Below are 19815 nucleotides of genomic sequence, written 5' to 3' on the forward strand. Positions count from 1 at the left end.
ACATTCGAAACTAGACTAATCAGACTACAGTCAGAGATCTTGATAGACCTACTTTTCTTAGGCACTAAAGTTATAAACGTAGAATTAATACTCTTACTTAAAACTCATTCCAATAGAATTCAATGAAAACCCTCATCAGGTCATTCTTCACCACAGCCCAACAATCCTGATAAAAAGATAAATTAAAACCATCCAGCTCAAGAGCTTTATCCCTCTCCATCCCAAAAACTGTAGCGCTAACTTCCTCTTCCTCAAAGTGTCTAGAACCAAGCTATCCTATCAACAAGCAAAGGATCCCACTTTAACCTTCCAGCATCGGTCTACTCTCATCCTCCTCAATATACAGATTATAATAAAAATCAGTGATCTCAGTGGCAATTACATTAGGATCCAAGATAACAATCCCCCTATCCACCTCCAACTCCCTAATCAAATTCTTCCTCATTTTTATATTGGCTATCCTATGAAAAAATTTAAAATTATAGTCATCATCTCCCAATCCATTTAAACTTTGTCTTCTACCTCCAACTTCTCATATCCTTAAAGATTAGCTCTTCCAATTTGTTCTTCAAAGAAACCCTTTTAACCTCTTCCTCCCTAGAAAGGATCACTCATTCTTACTCTATCTAACTCTTCCAACTTTCCTAGAATAATAGATTTTTATCTAATATCTCCAAACACCTCCCTATTCCACACTTCCAAATTTTCTTTCAACCTCTTCAACTTCTTCATAAATCTAAAACCCTCCCCCCAACCCCTTTCCACATCCTCACTCCATGGGTCCCTAACCAAGGTCTAAAAGGAGTCATGCTCCTAACCACATATTCTCGAACCTAAATGGGTTGGGACCCCAAGGTACTTTGGTAGATTCCAATAAGATAGGAAAATTATCAGAAGTGGGTCTAGGTAACACCACTTGAGAAAGATTAGGAAACTCCTCCTCCAAGTTAATGGAAAACAAGAACCTATCGATTCTACTAGTGACCTCCCTAGCCCTACCCATTGACCATGTAAAATTAGCATTACTCAAAGGAAGATCCCTTAGCCACACTCCCTGATAACCAAATCAAACTTCTGCATACAGGCGTTAACCCTACCACCCTCCTTATTTTCCTGAGGGAACCTAACTGCGTTAAAATCACCACCCACTAACCACCTTGGCAAGCATAAGCTAGAAACAAAATATAGCTCATTCCAAAAATTTCCCCAAAGAGCAAGCCTAGAAAGATTGTACATAGAGGAAATCCACAATTGATCCCTATCTTTAATATCAACCAAGACCGAAGGGGAGAAAAAACTCACTAAATTGTCCACTATGGTAATAGACCTAGTGTCCACAACACTAGAATGTCGCCCGCCACACCCCAAGATGGTACAAAAGCCCAATCCTTACATTGCCCATCCCAAATCCCTCTAATTACCTTCCCGTCTACTAACTCAAGCTTAGTCTCCTAGATTAAGACAATATCGGAGGAATTCCTTAACAAAACCTCCCTAATCAAGCTTCACTTCCTAACATACCCTAGACCCCTAACATTCCAACCAATAATCTTCATAATCTAACAAGCTTACCCCCATTCCTTATCCCCTTCCCTATCCCACAACTGATGGCAAAAAAATAAAATTAATTCTTTTTCCACTTTTTTTTCCCCCTCTCCTAAGTTTTTGGACTCGCCCCCAATTTAACCTCAATTCTTGTAGGACTCACTAACTTCAACTCCATGACATTTAAAAGCTCATTCAAGTCTCTATAGTCTCTCTCACTAACCCCTTGGCCAGCGCCAAAGTCACCCCCCCCCCCCCCCCCCAATTAGTTCCCTCATTGTGGCATAAAGAATCATCCAAAAAGGACTAAACAAGAATACCAAGAATACCTTTTCCAGGTTCCAAAGAATTCAAATCACCCATGGGAGCACTTGTCTCCTCATCATTGCCCCTCCCAACACCTGAAGGACTAACACCAATGTCCAACTCAATAGGAATAAGCTTAGGAGCAAAGGACAAATACCCCTCATCAATCAAAGTTGTATTTTGATCAGACTTGTGCTCAATAGAACTATCTAATCCTTGCTCAATATCAAGGGACAATATAGAACTCTCTCCTTGTGCAAGCTGAGGTATATGAGATTGCTTCTTACTCAGTAATAAATCTTCCGCTTTTTCGTCAAAACCCAAATCTCCAACAAGTTCTTCCCAATTATCTTCTCCTCCCATATCTAACTCACTTCTTAACTGATCAACTAGAAGGTCGGACTCAGAATCACAAAAGCTGCTTAGGTCATCATCTGCTTCTGAGCACCTCTCATCCTAACTGAACTAGTCAATTTTAGTATCTTCATATTCAACTGAATATGGACCTTCGCTGCAACTGGGTCAGTTTTGTAAGAGAAACTGCCCTCTTTCTGCTGCATCGATTGTTATACCAGATCCTCCAGCAGGCCTGCTACCTAGTTAAGTTACATTGTCAGAAATCTCTACTGCTTCTTCATCCAATTCAACCTTCTCCACCCCTGATCCCATACCAACGTCTTTGGGAAGATCAGTCATATCCTATAAGGATAAATTAAGCTAAGTATGCTCGCTGGAAACCTTCACCACTAGGCAGATTTCTGTATTTTCTTCCACAGTTCTGGTCTCAGTATTTTCCTTGCTAGTTTTTCCATTATTCTGTTCTCTTATCTTCTAAGACAGGCCCAACACCCCTTTGGCTAAAGCTTGGCCCACTGTTCTCTTATTGTCTTCCATTCATCAATTGTCCTTAATCTGATTTGGTGATAGAAACTGGCCGATTGGTTTTAAAAAATAGCCTAGAAGCAATCAAGTGATCAAGCATGTCTTCTAGGCAAAGAATTGGGCCATAAGGGCTTTTTCTTTCACACAATAAAACCTTCTTCAGCAAATCCTCAATTTTTTTTCGCATTTCTTCTCACTGCATAGGTAGCATGCTATAAGCTGCCAGATTCTGTAGGCCATTCCTGAAATCATATTGATCACATGTTGACTGCTATTTTAGAATAGCATCTCTCTGATTCTCCAACCTGGTAAGCATTCAGTCTTGCTGAAAAATGCATGCATAATCCTTATTTCTCTATTTAGCATCAAAGTTTTCAAGAGATCCACTCACCTTGCTACCTTAGATGAACAAGGAGATCCATGTTTACATTATTCTATAGCGGGATGCAAAGAAAGCTTCTTGATGCCCCTGTTGAAAATCCATATTCGAATTTTATATGATGGACCATGTCATAATCATATACCGAGGCCTGGCCAAAAGAATGCAACCAGCATCCATGGGTACAACTGCATATAAAAAGCCTCATCTTTCAAATTACCACCCACAGGCCACAGTAAATTTGATCAAGCATCAAGTAGTGATTGGTAGCTTGTTCCATTTTTTAAGCCACCAAATTATGCAAGGATGAGGATGCCTCTTAGCATGCAGCTTCAGTTCCTCCACTGCATCTTTTCAAAAAACATTTTCCATGCTTGCGTCACAATCAAATCATAAACCTTATTGCCACTAAGAACATGTGTATGAAAAATTCTACACCATGTCCAATATTCATCTTCATCCTTGATTGTTTTGCATTGTCATCATCCTTCGGACCGCCAATGACTGCCTTGGAATTGGATAAACATCAGCTTCCTCATTCTCATCATTGTAATTATCAAACAGGTTTTAATGTCTCCTCTATGTGTTCCTCAAACTCATGTAGTTTCACCCTTCACTGTGGATAGGCATAGGACTTGTGTCCCCTTTCACCAAAAGTCAAACAACAAAACTGTGAGCTGCGGCCTGCTTTAGAAACACCAATGCCAGAAATGTTTTGTGCACCATATTTCACCACTCCTTTTTCCTTTATCACTTTTATTAGCATGAACTGCACTTCCCTCACTTTGTTTGCTGGCTGTTGGCAGCCACACAACCACTTTGCTGGGTTATTTTATTATCTTGCAAATCCCAAACAACCATATTACACTGTAACCACCCTTGGACCTGTGTAGATTGGTCTCTGTCCACTGCAGTGCAATAATCACTTTTCAGCCATTAAGGCATATTGTGAAGCATCTTCCAGATTAAAACACCCCCCATCTCATCTCAATAGGTTAATTCATAACAGCAACATAACAGGAAGTCATCTGTTCACTAGTCTCATTCAAGCGATGCCTAATAGGCTAGTTATTAAACTTGAATGCGCATTCCTTTACTAAGATACCAAGTTAATTTGCACATGGAATCTCGCGTACCACTCAGCGCATAATCAGCCAACATAAATTGTTTCTTCATTTTTTCTTTCATGATCCAAAACCCCAATTCTTGTCTAGCTTTGTTGTGCACATAGCTCTTCAACTCTCTTCCACCATTCAAGTGTAGTGCACTTCAATTTAATTTTGACAATAGAAGCTTCCTATTCTCAGCCGTTGGCTTCCATTCAAGATATTTGTCCCAGCTTTTTTTCATATCTAAACAATCTTGATCGTGCATATTTCCTAGGAAATCAGAAAATTCTATCTTTATTCCACCACTATTTAAGTCAAGGGCAAGGCTGCCAGAATTTACATAGCATATTCAAACATAAAACTTTTTAAAATTAACAAAACAAAAGAAATACTGAAGAATTATTGAAAAAATTTTGCCTAAAAGTGCTCTGCTTCCATACAGCAGCTTGTTTCTTCAACAATTTTGACCAAAAACAAACTGAACAACGAAGTGCTCTGCAGAGTGCAGACAGCTGCCACCTTGTTTCTTCAGCAATTATGATGAAAAAAAAATGAAATGAGATCAAAAGAGAGGGGGGAGGCGCTTGCACACAAGCTGACCTCACTGGTTCCGCAAAGCATATATTTATACAGGTTATACATAGGCAAAATGGAAGATCAGGAGAAAACACAACAGCTCTCTGCCATCCGACCAAGACGAAGAAGTAGAATGAGAAGAATAAAACTGGGGGAAGAGAGGACGAAATGAAGAAGAAATAGAATGGTAAGTGAACAGAAAAGAATTGAACAGTTCAGTAGACAGGAGAAGGGGAAGATTGATGAGAGATGAATAGAAGAGCTCCATTCCATCCGATCACCCAAAAAGGGGATGAATGAGGACATGCAAAGAAGAGTAGAAGGAGAAGACATACTTGGTCTAAGGAGAACAAAGCTGGCAGAGCAGCAGATCAGTAGACAAAGACGCCCGGCAACTCTCTTCTGTACTCTCTCAATTCTTGTGAGAACAACATTATTGGCATGCTTGATGCTCTAATTTGGAAGCAAGTGGGCTAATCGGGCCTAACTCAACTCATCTGGCAGCCTTAAAGGTCAATTGAGTCTTAATGCTTCAAAACCCAAAAGCAAAAAGGTCCTATTCAGTAACAGAAGTAGGATCAGTAGGATCACAAGAGGGGTCATGATCCTGCCAATCCTATGAATCCCAGTGCGAGATCCAACCCCGATCCTCCCTTATCCCAATTTCCCATATTAGACAAATCTGGATGGTCCTACAATCTAGATCGCAATTTTAATAACCATGAGATTGTATGTGCTAACCTCTCCTTCAATCTCCCACGCACCACATGATTCATGGCTCCAGCATCATGAAAAGAATTTTCATGTTCAACATCGTCAATTTCCTCATCAAGACCACCTTCTGGCATGTCTAGGAGGTTGTGATCAACTTTTTGGAATCCCCACATAGGCTCTAATAGGTTCCTAAATGTAGGTATGGAACATGGGCTAAACTATAGATGCTCAATCCTACACTGCATCTCAGCCGCAGCTTGATTTTCCCCTTCCATAGCCTCTGCAATATCCAACCATTGTGTCTAAACTAAAACCCTAGCATTTAGGTCATTTCTCGGTGATGCCAATTAGACATAGTGCAGGCAAGAAAAATTAGCAACAATAAGCAAAATAGGGGCTAAAAACATGGGCAAGATTCTGAAGCATCCCCCAATTTTTATCCCAAAAAAATTGAGTGAAGGAAGATACTGAAGTGTTCATCAAAGGTTCTTTTGATACATGCAGGTTGCCATAAAGAGTTTGCCAATATTGGCTTGCTAGGTGTCTTGGAATTCCAATACGAGCAAGTTCTGGACCAGAAAAATCTAGAATATTGACAAAATATATACTCACCAACACCCCCCCCCCCCACCCCAAGCAACAATCTAAACCATAAATTCAGGTGGGACAATGGTTGAAGCTTGTTCATGGGTTTGATCTAAATCATAAATGCAAGAGCTAATCATTTAGGGGATTTCATACCTGGGAACACATTCATTCAAATTCTCAAGAAGTTCGGGGATCTCTTGAATTTTTTTTTACAAGGTTTGAGAATTACTTTGGACAATTTGCAACTCCAGCATTGAGAGATTGAGTCCAATAAACAGAGGGATTGGCCGTGATAACTTGATGCTTGTAGAGATGACTAGCAAGGGAGAAAGGGTCAAATAAGAAGTGGTATAGATAGATCAGAAAGAGGGCTGGTGAGAGGAAATGCACCTTTTAGTTTAGCTCTCACTGAATCAGGCATATGCATGATTCAGGCTGAGCACTAAGAGGCATTCATAGTAGAACCTAAAAGTACCATTTTACTCAATACTAAACCAATTAAGAGCTAGCTTTAACTAGAGCCTATTAAGAGCAAACCAACCACTCTAAAGTCACCAAATCTATATGGCCTTGGGGATGCAACAAATCTGACAGAGATACACTCCTCCCAGAGATGCTCCTCGCCCTTGCTGGTGCAATATGATGACACTGGTTAAAAAGCAATTCTTTGAAACCTACAGAACACACTCAGCTTCATGGCCTGCTTCCCATGTCAAATAAGGTTCAAAGACCCACGCTCTGCAAATATTAAACGAAGGTTTGCACTAACGTCTTCATGTTCAGACGAGAGCTTCAACATGGCTTCAAAGAAGCTTCTCCATCCTTCACTCTTCTTGCCCTCGGGGATGCTAGGGCCTGCCTTCATCCACCTTTGAAACCCTACTCCAAACAAAGGAATCTCCCCTTTCATTTGTGTCTCAACTTGAAAGAGATCCAATCTCCTCCATCTCTGCATAGTACGCCCCCTCAACTCATCAGTTCAACCCCTTGATTCCATTTACATATCACCCCCAAAGATTTTATAATTCACAGAAACTTCTCCTTCTTCAACAAAATATAGGAAAAATGCCTCCCTAGGAACTCAGAATGTCGATACGATTCACATGGAAAATTTTTCGTTCCACTCTAACAATAGAATGAGCACCCATTCCAAACACTGTCAACTGTAAAAACTGCCCCGACTGCCTTACTGAAATCAGTTGAAGAATCTCCAACATCCCTCTTGTGGTTGCAAAAGCATTAGGGAATATTAGAAGGTGTTCTTAGACGAGGAGGAGATCTTGAGTTGTACACAAATATGGATGTTCTAGAGAGGGCTAAAGAGAAGAATCAAATAATCCATAGGAAGCTCAAGCATAACGAGTGGCAGGTGATAAGATTTTCAGGGCTGGCTGTCTCTAGTTGTTTACAAGCAACAAAAATATAATTAAAAGAAACCAATAGATCCCGAGCAACAACAACTAGATATGCTAAGACTTATAAACCTCGATTTCAAATTACTTTTGAAGTAGCTTCAAATAAAGTAGTAATCATCATAGCCTTGGTGCCTTAAAAATCTAGATCTTTTAAGGGTGAAGACTTTAGACCTATTAGTCTTGTTTCTAGTGTGAACAAGATTATTTCTAAGGTTTTAGCTAATAGGTTGAGTGCGGTGCTTGCTAATACAATCTCTTGTGCGTTGTGCCTAGAGTGCGTTTGTGGGAGGGAGACAAATTGTGGATGCCATTCTTGTGACTAATGAGGTTAGAGGATTGTCAAAGGAACAAGAAGAGCGGGTTTGTTTTTAAATTAGATTTTGAGAAAGCTTACAATAGAGTAAGTTGGAGCTTTCTGGATAAAGTCTTTGAAAGGAAGGGTTTTGTTGAGCATTGGCATTGTTTGATTTGGGGTTGTCTTTTAAACGTGTGGTTTTCAGTGATCGTTGATGGTGAACCCAAATCTTGGTTTAGTGCTTATAGGGGCATTAGACAAGGTGATCCTCTACACCCTTTTCTTTTTGTTCTTGAAGATGTGTTAAGCAGGATGGTGGATAGGGTTGTGCAGAGAGGGCTGATTAGAGGCGTAAAAGTAGGGATAGAGGATGTGGTGGTCTCCCATCTCCAGTATGCTAATTATACCATTTCCTTCCTTGATGATCACAGGCCTTCTTTTAGATGTATTTTGGGTATTCTCCAAATCTTCAAGAGGGGCGCCTAGTCTCAAAATTAATATAGGGAAGAGAAGATTAGCAACTCTAAATGTACCCAACAAGCAAGTTAGGGAGCGGGGGGGTGTTGTGGCATTCTAGATTAGCCTTCGAGTTATCTATGGATCCCTTTGGGGAGCAGGGGGGAATAATAGAATAATAGAGCAACCAAGTTTTGGAATCTAGTGGTGAAGAGGGTGACGAAGAGGTTAGATGGGTGGAAGGGGGCTCTTTTCTCTTTATGGGGTTGATACTTTGATTCAAACTTTTCTTTCAAACATTCCCCTTTATTTTCTATCTATTATTAAGATTCCAACAAGGATTGCTAATAAACTGGAGAAAATCATGAGAGACTTTATGTGGTCTGGCATGGGGGGGCCATAAGGATCACATAGTCAAATGGGATGAGGTTTGTAAGCCGAAAAAGGAAGGTGGGTTGGGTCTAGGTAAGATGGTGTCTAAAAACACTGTCCTTTTAGCTAAACTGCTGTGATGCTTCCTTCTAGAAGAATCTTCCCTTTGGCATCAAGTAATAAGAAGCAAGTTTGAATTGGATGAGAATGGGTGAAATACCAATAGTAATCTAAGATGTTCTTTAAGGAGTCCATGGAGGTCCATTTCTCAAATTTATCCTTCCTTTACCCCTCTCACTAATCATGTGGTGGGAGGGGGTACCATATTAGCTTCTAAAAAGACCCTTGGCTAGGTAATGAATTTTAATCCACTTCTTTCCCTCATCTCTTTCATTTGTGTGCTAAGAAAATAGAGTCATACCTTTTTTTTGGTGGGGATTTTAGTAGTACTTTAGTTTCTTAGGATCTTCATTTTAGGAGACCTCTTAATGAGAGGGAGATGAAGGAGTTGTCTTCTTTGCAATCCTTATTGAACAGAAGTAATCTTTCATTGGGGAGGGATATTCGCACTTGGTTCTTAGATCAATCGAGAGCGTATTCTTGCAAATCTTTGTTTGTATTCTTGATTCGTTATAATTCTTAATTTCCACTCTTTCCTATAATTTGGAAGGCCAAGGCACCCTCAAAAATTAAGCCTTTCACTGGGTTGGTTGTCTTTAATAAAATAAACACTAACAACTTGTTGCAAATCAGAAGACCTTTGCAGTTTGTTTCTCTTGATGTTTGCATGTTCAAGGGCTCTGAATTAACTTCTCATCTCATCTCCTTTTACACTATGACTTTGCTTGGAGGATTTGGAATAAGTTGTTTGGTATTATAGGGGAGAATTGGGTATGCCATATATTGGTGGAAGATTTATTAGCCATTTCTTCCACAGGTTTTGGCAGAAGGAAGGATAGGGCAGCCTTATGAAGGTGTGGTGTATTTGCAATTTTATGGGGGTTATGGATGGAAGGGAACACACGGATTTTCTCCAGACCAAAAAAATTAATTAATTAATTAATTTGGGAGTTGGTTTTGGATAAAATCCAGTTTTTAGCAACACTGTGGTGTGTCGGTTTTGGTTTTTTCAGGGAAAATAGTCTAGAGGAATGTGCAGGCTTGTTGATTTTTCTTTTTCATGTAGGTTTTTGTTGTTTTTTTTCTGGTTTGTTCCAGATTATCTTTTGGAGATTTCTCATTCTCCCTCTTGTAAATTTTTTTCCCATTAATATAATTATTTTTTTTGCTATCAAAATAATGCACAGCACATTAGAGGTAGATCTATATTCTAACTACTGCATCAACTCAGCATGACATGATTATTTGTCTAATTATTTATTTATTAAATATCATCAACTTTGCTTAAATAATAGTTCTTGTGAACACACAATCCAGCCCACCACATGTTTGACAAAATGATTCTTAGCATAACATTATGCTTAGGAGGTTATAAATCATAAATACAGCAGCATAATTGAAACATGACATTGGGTTATACATGCCAAAAAATACATCCAAGATAAATAACAAATAAGATAGTAAATAACCAGTCTTGCGGAGGGCGACTTTGCGCTTGTGGGGCTGAGGCTGGGCAGGGGCCTCTTTGGCCTCACGAGCGGCTCTCTTTGCCAAATTGGTCTGGTGCCGCTTTCCTTGTGTGTGCGCCAAGTAATTCCCCTCATTGTTGTGCAATGTCAAGCAGAGCTTACACTCGTAGCTGTAAACCCCGAAAAAAGGAAAACACAATAACATCAAACCAATAAATCAAATCCAACCTGAAAATGATTCCCAACACTGCATTAGGGAACAAGGTATCTTAGTGTGGGTTTAGGTAAAACACAATACGAACTGTATGGGGTTTGGTTGAATTCCACCCCCATGCTAAACCCTTGAAATACATGCTTCCAGACACGGAGAGAGAGAGAGAGAGAGAACCTTCCGAGGTGATTACGCATGAAATAGGGATCTTTGGCGAGATCAATGGTTTCTAGGGCGAGCCTTCGGAGGCGCTCTCTCCGATCAATGGCCTCATTCTGAGCCGAGGCGGCGCCTCCGCTCCCTGGCTTCGATCCCCAGTCTCTGTCCATTGCTCTTTCTCTCCCCCTGCTCGGAAGCTGTGTGACTTCAAAGAACTATGAAGTCGTCCCCAGCCCTATTCGGAGATGGCCTAACCGGCGGCCTTTTCTCTTTCTTTCTTTCTTTTTATCTGGATTACTTATAGTCCACAGTATTCTTGAAACTACATAATAATATTTAAATTCAAAATATTAATAATGTAAATTTAAAATTAGTTTAGAAAATTAATTTAATTTTTATGCTTATAAAGGTTAAAGGGGGAAATTTAGTAGTGCCCCAAAGTGGCAAAAAATTTAATACCAAATTTACCCTTATTATGTTGTACAACTAAAAAGAAATATCTTCCATGTCCCAACCTATAATTGTTTGGACTGCCCAAACTAGTGCAATAATGCAATGTCCATTATAATCTTATTCATTGTTTGATCTTTTGATTCTTTTGATCTTTCATTGTTTCATTATTTTGGTTGTTCCTATTCTTATTGCACAGCTTCCCCATTACATGTTATTTTTCATTCCCACAAGTAGGGGTGAGTATAATTCGGGGAAAGCCGAATTAACCGATCAAAATTGATAAGTTCGGTTCGGTTAAGAACACAGGATCGGTCGGTTCGATTATGATTTTACAAAGTTTAGTTAAACGGTTAATCGGTTTGGTTAAGAGGAATGTTAATTCGGATAACCGAAATAACCGATTTAATAATTAATTAAAAGTTTAATATAAATTAGTATATGTTAATTTGTTAATATGTTAATTAGTATATGTTAATTTGTTAATATGTTAATTATTATATGTTAATTTGTTAATATGTTAATTAGTACATGTTAATTTGGTAATATATTAATTAGTACATGTTAATTTGTTAATATGTTAATTAGTATTTGGTAAAAATCTACAATTATATTATGCTTTTATTAATTAATTTTAAATTAATTCAATCAAATTCGGTCGGGTTCAGTTCGGTGAGGCCCCTCTATTCAGTCGGTTCGGTTAACAGTTCTCATTAACCCAAAATTTTGGTTAATTCGGTTAATGTTTAAATCCCGAGTATCCGTGGGAATATGGTATAAATTAAGAAAATGGGTAAACGTAGAAGATTGTATATTATTCTGTAGGGAGATTGTTTCCTTGTTTAGAATTTTTTTTTTTTTTTTATCAAAAGGTAAATGTATATTGATCAAAGTAAGTATGAACAACTACTCTAGGCATGCCCAGGCAAAACCAAGGAACCAAAGGTTCCAAACATACAAAAGCTACATCAACTTCCCAGGAACAAAGGTTCCAATCATACTAAAATTACATCCGGAGACCCGGGCATACCCAGGATACATCATAAGCCATACGTGAGTTATATCAAAATTACATCAAAGCCTAGGATCCCTAGGGGTCATTCAGACCAATTCATACATAACTAACTTAGGGTGAAATACTTGGAACTAGCTAACCACATACATATCAAATTTGTTAAATACGGTCATGTAAGTGTGTCTTTGAATGACTTTAACAAACTCAAGGGGAGAGATAGCTTGCCCTTCAAATCTGAATTTGTTTCTAAAATGTCATATAAAATACACGGTTACAACCAAGCCAATTTTCTTCCCTGCAGATATAATGTTGTTCCCTTTAGCCTCCTTATGCATCCATTTCACAGCAGCCTTTATGGTTGTCATACCCCTCTTTAAGCCCAACCATTCTTTAATGATCTTCCAAACCTCATTTGAAAAGTTGCATTTGAAAAAAAGATGATCCATAGTTTCAGTTTTTGCTTTACAGAAGGTACATTCCATATCAGTTTCGACCCCCACCAGCTTATCACATGTAGGGAGTCTTCCCTTCACTGCCAACCAGAGGCAGAAGGCTTGTTTTGGCTGGGTTCCATTGAACCATACTTCCCTAACCCAGGGAATTTTATGTTTCTTTTCTCTCCAGAAATCATAGCCTCTATGGGAGCAGCAATCCCACTTTTCCAGCAGCATAGAAGCCCTTTCCACACCTCCATATTTCTCCACCAGCTGATCTCGGATCTCTAGCAGTTTCTTGAACAGGTTAGAGTACTCCTTCTTTGTTGTAACCTCCCAAATGCTGCAATTTCTTAAATAGTAATGGTGAATCCACTTAGCACATAAGGTGTCTTTCTTGGCATGTATGTTCCAAAGGCCTCTAGTCAATAAGGCCTTATTCCAGGATTTCAAATCAACAACCCCAAGTCCACCTTCATCCTTAGGGAGAACAGATATCCTGCCAAGCTACCGGTGGTTTCCTTCTTCCATTCCACAAGAAGACTCTACATAGCTTCACAATTTGATTGAGCACATTCAAGGGAATGGGGACGATGGCAAGCCAAAAGCATTCCATCCTTTGAATGATTGAGTTAATAATCTCTAATTTCCCTACATATGAGAGGGTATTCCTTGGCCAAACCTTCAACAAGTCAGAAATACGATTGACCAAGGGACTGTAATGCACAGAAGTCAACCTGGAAGAAAGCAGAGGGACACCCAAGTAACGAATTGGGAATTCACCCAAACACATACCAGTTAAATTCAGAATTTTCCCCAGTTCCTGATCCTTATTCCCAACTTGGAATAGACTTGATTTCAGGGAGTTAGTTGCAAGTCCCGAGCACCTAGAGAAGTTTTCCAAGCAATCCATTAAATACTTAACAGACACACAGTCACCCTTGGAAAATAACAAGAGATCTTCAACAAATATCAAGTGTGTTATTCCCTATTTTTCACATCTCAGGTGGTATTTAAATAAAAGTTTCCCTTCCAATGATTTCAGAAGCCTTGACAGATACTCCATGCATAGAACAAATAAAAGAGGAGAGATGGGATCACCCTATCGAAGGCCATTCCTACCTTTAAGGAACCCATAGAATCTCCCATTAAGGGAAATGGAGAAGGAGGTGGAAGAGACACACTCCATAATCCATCTGACCATCATAGGGGGGAACTTCAGGTGCACCAGTAAATCAGAGAGAAAAGTCCAATTCACTGTGTCATAAGCTTTCCTTAGATCTATTTTCAAGAGGCACCTAGGAGAAATTCTCCTTCTAGCATATCCCTTAATTAACTCCTTCACTAGATAAATATTTTCCACCATACTTCTCCCCTGAATAAAGGCAACTTGAGCAAGGTTAATAAGGTCCACTAGGCAAGGCTTGATTGTGGCTACCAAGATCTTAGAAATAATCTTGTATATTACATTGCAGCATGAAATGGGTCTATAATCACTGACTGAGTTGGCATGGGAAGCTTTAGGAACCAGGGCAATAATGGTATGATTAAATTTCTTCAATAATCTACCACTGTTAAAAAATTCTTTTACAGCATTGGTGACATCCATCCCTACTATGGACCAAGCCTACTTGAAGAAACCAGCTGAATAGCCATTAGGGCTAGGAGATTTACCATCCCCAATGCTAAAGAGGGCATCCCTAATCTCCTGATCAGAGACAGGAACGGTCATGATCTTACACCTTTCATCACTAAGAACAAGGCCATTAGCCACCACCTGTGCATCCAGTTTTGAGCATTCCCTAGTAACTATTAGTAGTAACTAAGGAACTTCTCTGCCACTTGATCATATGATTCAGTAGTCTCCCCATTCTATTTAGTTATAGCAGAAATATGGTTCCTTATTCTATTCCTTTTCAGGATAGCATGAAAGAAAGCAGACCCTTTATCACAACCCTTCAGATACTTGTATTTAGCCACCTGTTCCATAAATAATCTGTTGGCCTCTTCTAACCTAACTGCTTCCTTCCTCTTATCCCCCAACAACCTTTGCAGCTTAGGGCAATTGGGGGAGTCATGCAATTTCTCTTGTAACTCTAAGAGCTCATTACTTGCTCTTTCAGCTCTAGAAGTAATATAAGAGAAATGCAAGTTATTCAAAGCCTTCAGGGTTTCTTAAGTGATTGAAGTTTTCTTGCCAGACAGAACTGAGAACATCCATCAAACTGACCCATCCATACCTCCTCAACTATCTTCTGAAAGTCCTCATGGATAGTCCACATATTATAAAACTTGAAGGGGACTCTACCCTGCTCCAGCCCTGCAAGCAATGAGATCATGCCCACTGAATGGTCAGACAGAACACCAGGGAAGTGGAAATGCACCTGAGTATGCCAGCCTTCCATTAGCCATTCCTGGTTCACCATTACCCAATCTAATTTACACCAGACTCTGTCGTTGGATCAGGTGAGCAAACTTCTAGAAGAGTTAAGGTCAGATAACCCAACCTCACTGCAACACTCTCTAAAGTCTTTCATCTCGTATTCTGAAGGGGGGACACCATTTCTCTTTTCCTCCACACTGAGGACACTATTAAAATCACCCATTAACAGCCAGGGACATGAGTGCATACTACTAACCAAGCTTAAATCCCTCCAAAGGTCTCTCCTGGAAACCAGAGAGTTGAACCCATAAATAAAACTCACCCTAAACTCCTTCGAGGTCACCTTACATTTGACTGTGTAGTGAATAGCCTGTGGGTTCATTTTAAACACCTGAATCTATGCCTTATGTGGGTTCCACAATATAGCAATCCTTCCAGCACTGTGAGTCTCAAAGTTATTTACCTGTTCCCAGGAATTAACTTTCCTTTTCTTTATATCTTCCATTTTCTCTACAGTGAGCATAGTCTCTAGGATGGCCATTACATCTAGTCTATTATTCTTAATGAGATTGGCAATCCCATTTTGTTTTAGGGGCCTATTCAAGCCCCTGATATTCCATGCTGCTATCTTCATTGTGAAGGATGAGGGCCTGGCCCTTCTTTCCTAGTTGGTTGATTAGGAACACCCCCCTTCTTCTTAGCTTTCTGGTTCTTGATCACAGTGAAGTCTTCATTTATATCTTTTCCTGTTTGACTATTCTTCTTTAAATCCACTTTTCCTTTCTGTTCTCCCTTTGCTTGGAGAGCACAAACAACCTCCATCTGGTGATCCTCGACCCCTTTACCGTCAAACTGAATTGATGAGATCACAAGATCCTAGCAAACATCCTGCAAACCAGTAGAGCCTAAACCCACAGGAGACACCATTGTCTCCTACTGGATTTCAGTAACAGGCTCAGCTGTACTGATTGAGCACCCATCTTCCAACCAATTTCTCTCCTCTCCCTTACTAACAGGCCTCTACACAGACAATTCATTTCCAAAAATTGCTTATGGGAATAGATCATTCACCAAACCCCCTCGATCACAATCTGGACCAATCCCCACATCCTCAGCAGATTTAAATTGAGGATCCCCCATGGAAGAGCACTCATCCCTACTGCAGGTAGCAGCATCATGCCTCATCTTACCCACCATCCTTTTCCCCACCAACCCATTATCTGTCCTCTCAGCTTTCTCCACATCCACTGGTATTTCTACTTGAGTTCCTAGATTATTACCTTTTGCCACATTCATCCATCTGCTTCCATTTTCCCTTTTTACTTTTTTACTCCCACACATGTTCACTGAGTGACCAACATACTTACAAGATGTACAGAATTTGGGAAGATTTTCATACACAATTTCCTGGCACAGCTCACCATCATCTGGGAGAATAATTTTAACTGAATTCTTAACCTCTTTGGCAACATCCAACTCCACTAGCACCCTGGCGAATGACACCCTGGCTTGCATCATTGTCAGTTTGTCTGCACATAAGGGTCTCCCCACTTTAAAGCAAATCCTCCAAAATGCAAGGGGAGTCCACATTTCCACTGGTAAATTTCTCAATTGAACCCACACAGGCATAACAGTTCTGTGCTCTAGCCCAAATTGAAAGTTCTTTGGCATTTTCTTGATGAAGAGGGTTCTGCCTTTGATACCGTAGGGTGCCTTTTGTATAACCCTTTCCATTTTCTCCTTATTCTAGAACTTAAAAACAATCTAGTCATCCACATGTCTGATATATGTGACCTTGGCTATCCATGAGTTCACAATAGCACTTAGTGCAGCAACCCCTGGGAACTTGCCAGCAAAATAACCCACTAAGCATTTCATGTATGAATCTTCAGGCCTTGACAGATCAGAGATCTTCAATCCGGCACCCAGACCATCCGAGGGGAAGGCAGGGATGGGGCTACAAGATTCAGGGTTCCTATTGTTAGCAAAGAGTTCTGACCAAGGTACCATCCTGTTGTTTCTAGTTATCATTCTTTCCTTTTGGACCTCCTTCACAGGTTCACCAACTGGGGATTTCTCTCGAATCGATATATCAAGTCCCTGTTGCTCTTCATCTCTCCAATGTCTCCTTTTTTCAGTAATTATCTCAGCTTTATCCTTGTTGGTTTGGCTATTTTCTTCCTGTACCAGCCCCAAGGCCTCCATAATCTTCTCACTGAGCACCATCGGGGTCAACATACTCAGGTTTGCCCTAGCATCATTCCCTTCTGATCCACCCGACCCACATGCAGTGAGGCCAAGGTGCTTCTGTATTACATCCATGAGAGCCACAGGTGAGCAATTAGCTTCAGCCTGCAACATTTTCAACTTTTCCACTTTTCGTAGCCTTTTATATTCTGCCAAAATTTCTTGTTCCTCCCTTGACCTCCAGATCTCCTTATCCCCCCCCCTCTTCTGTTCGATGAAGATCAGAGCATCATCAAGCATTCTGCTCTACCCCATCTGCTCTTGATTTGGATTAAAGTCTCCATTCACAAGGTCATTGACCTTTGAACATTCTGCATGACTCATTTTCAAATTCTACATGGGCAGGAAACACTCCTAAGGCTCAAAATCGAAGCTAGAAGACAACAACAAGTTCGATCCAGCTCCAATCAACCCCAAGATCCCACCAAATCCTCTAAATCACCTCCATATTTCAAGAATCATGAACAATCACCACTCTCACTCCCATGGTTTGCACCTTCCTAGAGAGAAGGGAGAGAGTCTCTCTCTAACAAACCATACTACCCAACATTTTTTCCCTTGTTTAGAATATTTGATTGTATTATATATTGTAAGATTAGGATGTACATAATTCAGAATTCAAGAAATACAGAAATTTCATTCTATTTTCATGGTATCAGAGCTAGGGTTTCTAAACCTTAGTTAGTAATGGCAGACGGTGGCGTCAACAGCACAACTCCATCGTCCGATTAATTCCTCGACGTTTGCTCTCTATCCTAACCAAAATCGTAGTTGATGGTGGCAGTCGTGACAAGCTTGACATAGACGACATCTTTTGGACTGGCAACATAGGCATTAATCAGGTGCACTGCCAATGTCATCGCTGGATCCCGCAGGCGAAGAAATTTGGCATCCTAACTACATTGCTTGACGATGAGTCAAGGGTGAAGGCCATATCTCCTATGTCTACGCCATCCAAGCACCTTCGCAACAAGATCACTAGCTTCTCCACCCATTTTATTAAGCGGATCCAGAAAGGTCCCGTTCAAGGTATTTCTCTAAAGCTACAAGAGGAAGAGTGCAAGAGGCGCATGGACTTCGTACCCGACATCTCTGCCATCTAGATCAACAAGATTAAAATCAACAAAGAGACAACTGACATGCTCTCCGTGCTTAGCATGACAGATCTTCCCAAAGTTAGGGAGGACAAGTCGATGGCTGCGTCGGTGCCGACTACTCCATTCGGCTATTAGGCCAGCGGACCCAGTAGGAGCATCAACCATCGCATGGATCAAATACCCCTCGAACCTCATAGAGACATCTCTATTCATGAACCAATCGAACTGATGTGCTCAAAAAGACCAGGGAGTGATTTCTCTGACCAGTCAGCGTCGCATGCGCGTCTCGTTCATGTTCAACGGCGACGATGGAGCGTAAGTAGGATGAGAAGGGGAAGAAATTCATTGCGTGGCCGATAGGAGGAAGAAGAAGAAAGGAAAGACTGGAGCAAGACTTTGACAGAGAGATTGGGATTGATAAGAATATGTTAAGGTGGACCAGACCTTGTTATTACGGAGCTTCTTCTTCAAATACTTCTCCGGATTTTTTAGCCCAAAGTGGTAATTTTTTGCAAGCTTTGAAAATAACCTATAAATCCAAAACTACTTGGATTATTGAGTCTGGCACTTTTGACCACATGACCGATGTCTATCATCTTTTTTTCATCCTATTCACCATGTGTTAGAAATTTTAAAGTTAAAATTGCATATGGGTCACTCTCGTCTGTTGCGAGCAAATGGAAAATCCGACTCTCTGACTCCATCACACTAGAGTTTGTTCTTTATGTTCCTAATTTATCCTGCAACTTACTATCCATTAGCCAGTTGACTAAAAACTCCAATTGCTCTGCTAAATTTCTTCCTTCTCATTGTGTTTTTCAAGACCTATCATCAGGGAAGACGATTGGCAGTGCTAAGGAGTATGAGGGACTCTACTACTCTGAAGAGGCTAATGTGAATGAACAATGTAAAATTGCTATTTGTGATTCAACATCTATTTCTAGTGATAATGAAATTTTGTTATGGCATTCTAGGATGGGTCATCCAAAATTTCAATATCTAAGATGTTTATTTCCTTCCATTTTTTCAAATCAAACGTCTTATGAATTTCAGTGTGAGTTTTGTGAACTTGCAAAACATTAGCGTAATTCCTTTCCTAAATGCACAAACAAACCATCCAGACCCTTTACTATGATTCACAGTGATTTACAAGGGCCCTCACGTTCTCTTAATCGCAATCACACGAGATGGTTTGTTACTTTTATTGATGATCATACTCGTATTTGTTGGGTTTACTTGTTGAAAGATAAAACTAAAGTTTGTTCCATTTTCGCTAGTTTCCACTCCACAATTCAAACACAATTCCAAACTCAAATTCAAATTCTACGTATTGATAATGGTACGAAATATTTCAAATATATCTTGGGACATTATCTTCAAGAAAATGGAATTGTTCATCAAAGTTCTTGTGTGGATACCCCTCAACAAAATGGGGCTGCTGAACGTAAAAATAGGCATATTCTTGAAGTAGCTCGGGCATTAATGTTCACTACAAACATGAAAAAATGTTTTTAGGGCGATGCCATTTTAACAGCTACACATCTCATTAATCAAATGCCTAGTCGAGTCCTTTATTTTGCAACTCCTTTCCAA

General features: G+C 40.0%; 1 protein-coding gene across 1 annotated transcript in view; it reads right to left on the reverse strand.

Moving 5' to 3' along the window:
* The window catches only part of LOC131167275 (uncharacterized), a 34390-nt gene extending 23470 nt beyond the window's left edge, over nucleotides 1-10920 (reverse strand). The window contains exons 1-2 of the mRNA XM_058126014.1: nucleotides 10615-10920; nucleotides 10227-10396 (exon numbers count right to left, since the gene is read on the reverse strand). Of these exons, the coding sequence (XP_057981997.1) occupies nucleotides 10227-10396; nucleotides 10615-10766 (322 nt within the window). The 5' untranslated portion in view covers nucleotides 10767-10920. The remainder of the gene's footprint in view (nucleotides 1-10226; nucleotides 10397-10614) is intronic.
* Between the last annotated feature and the right edge of the window lie 8895 nt (nucleotides 10921-19815).

This window comes from Malania oleifera, chromosome 11, assembly GCF_029873635.1.
Source record: "Malania oleifera isolate guangnan ecotype guangnan chromosome 11, ASM2987363v1, whole genome shotgun sequence".
In the NCBI taxonomy this organism is placed as follows: Eukaryota; Viridiplantae; Streptophyta; class Magnoliopsida; order Santalales; family Ximeniaceae; genus Malania; species Malania oleifera.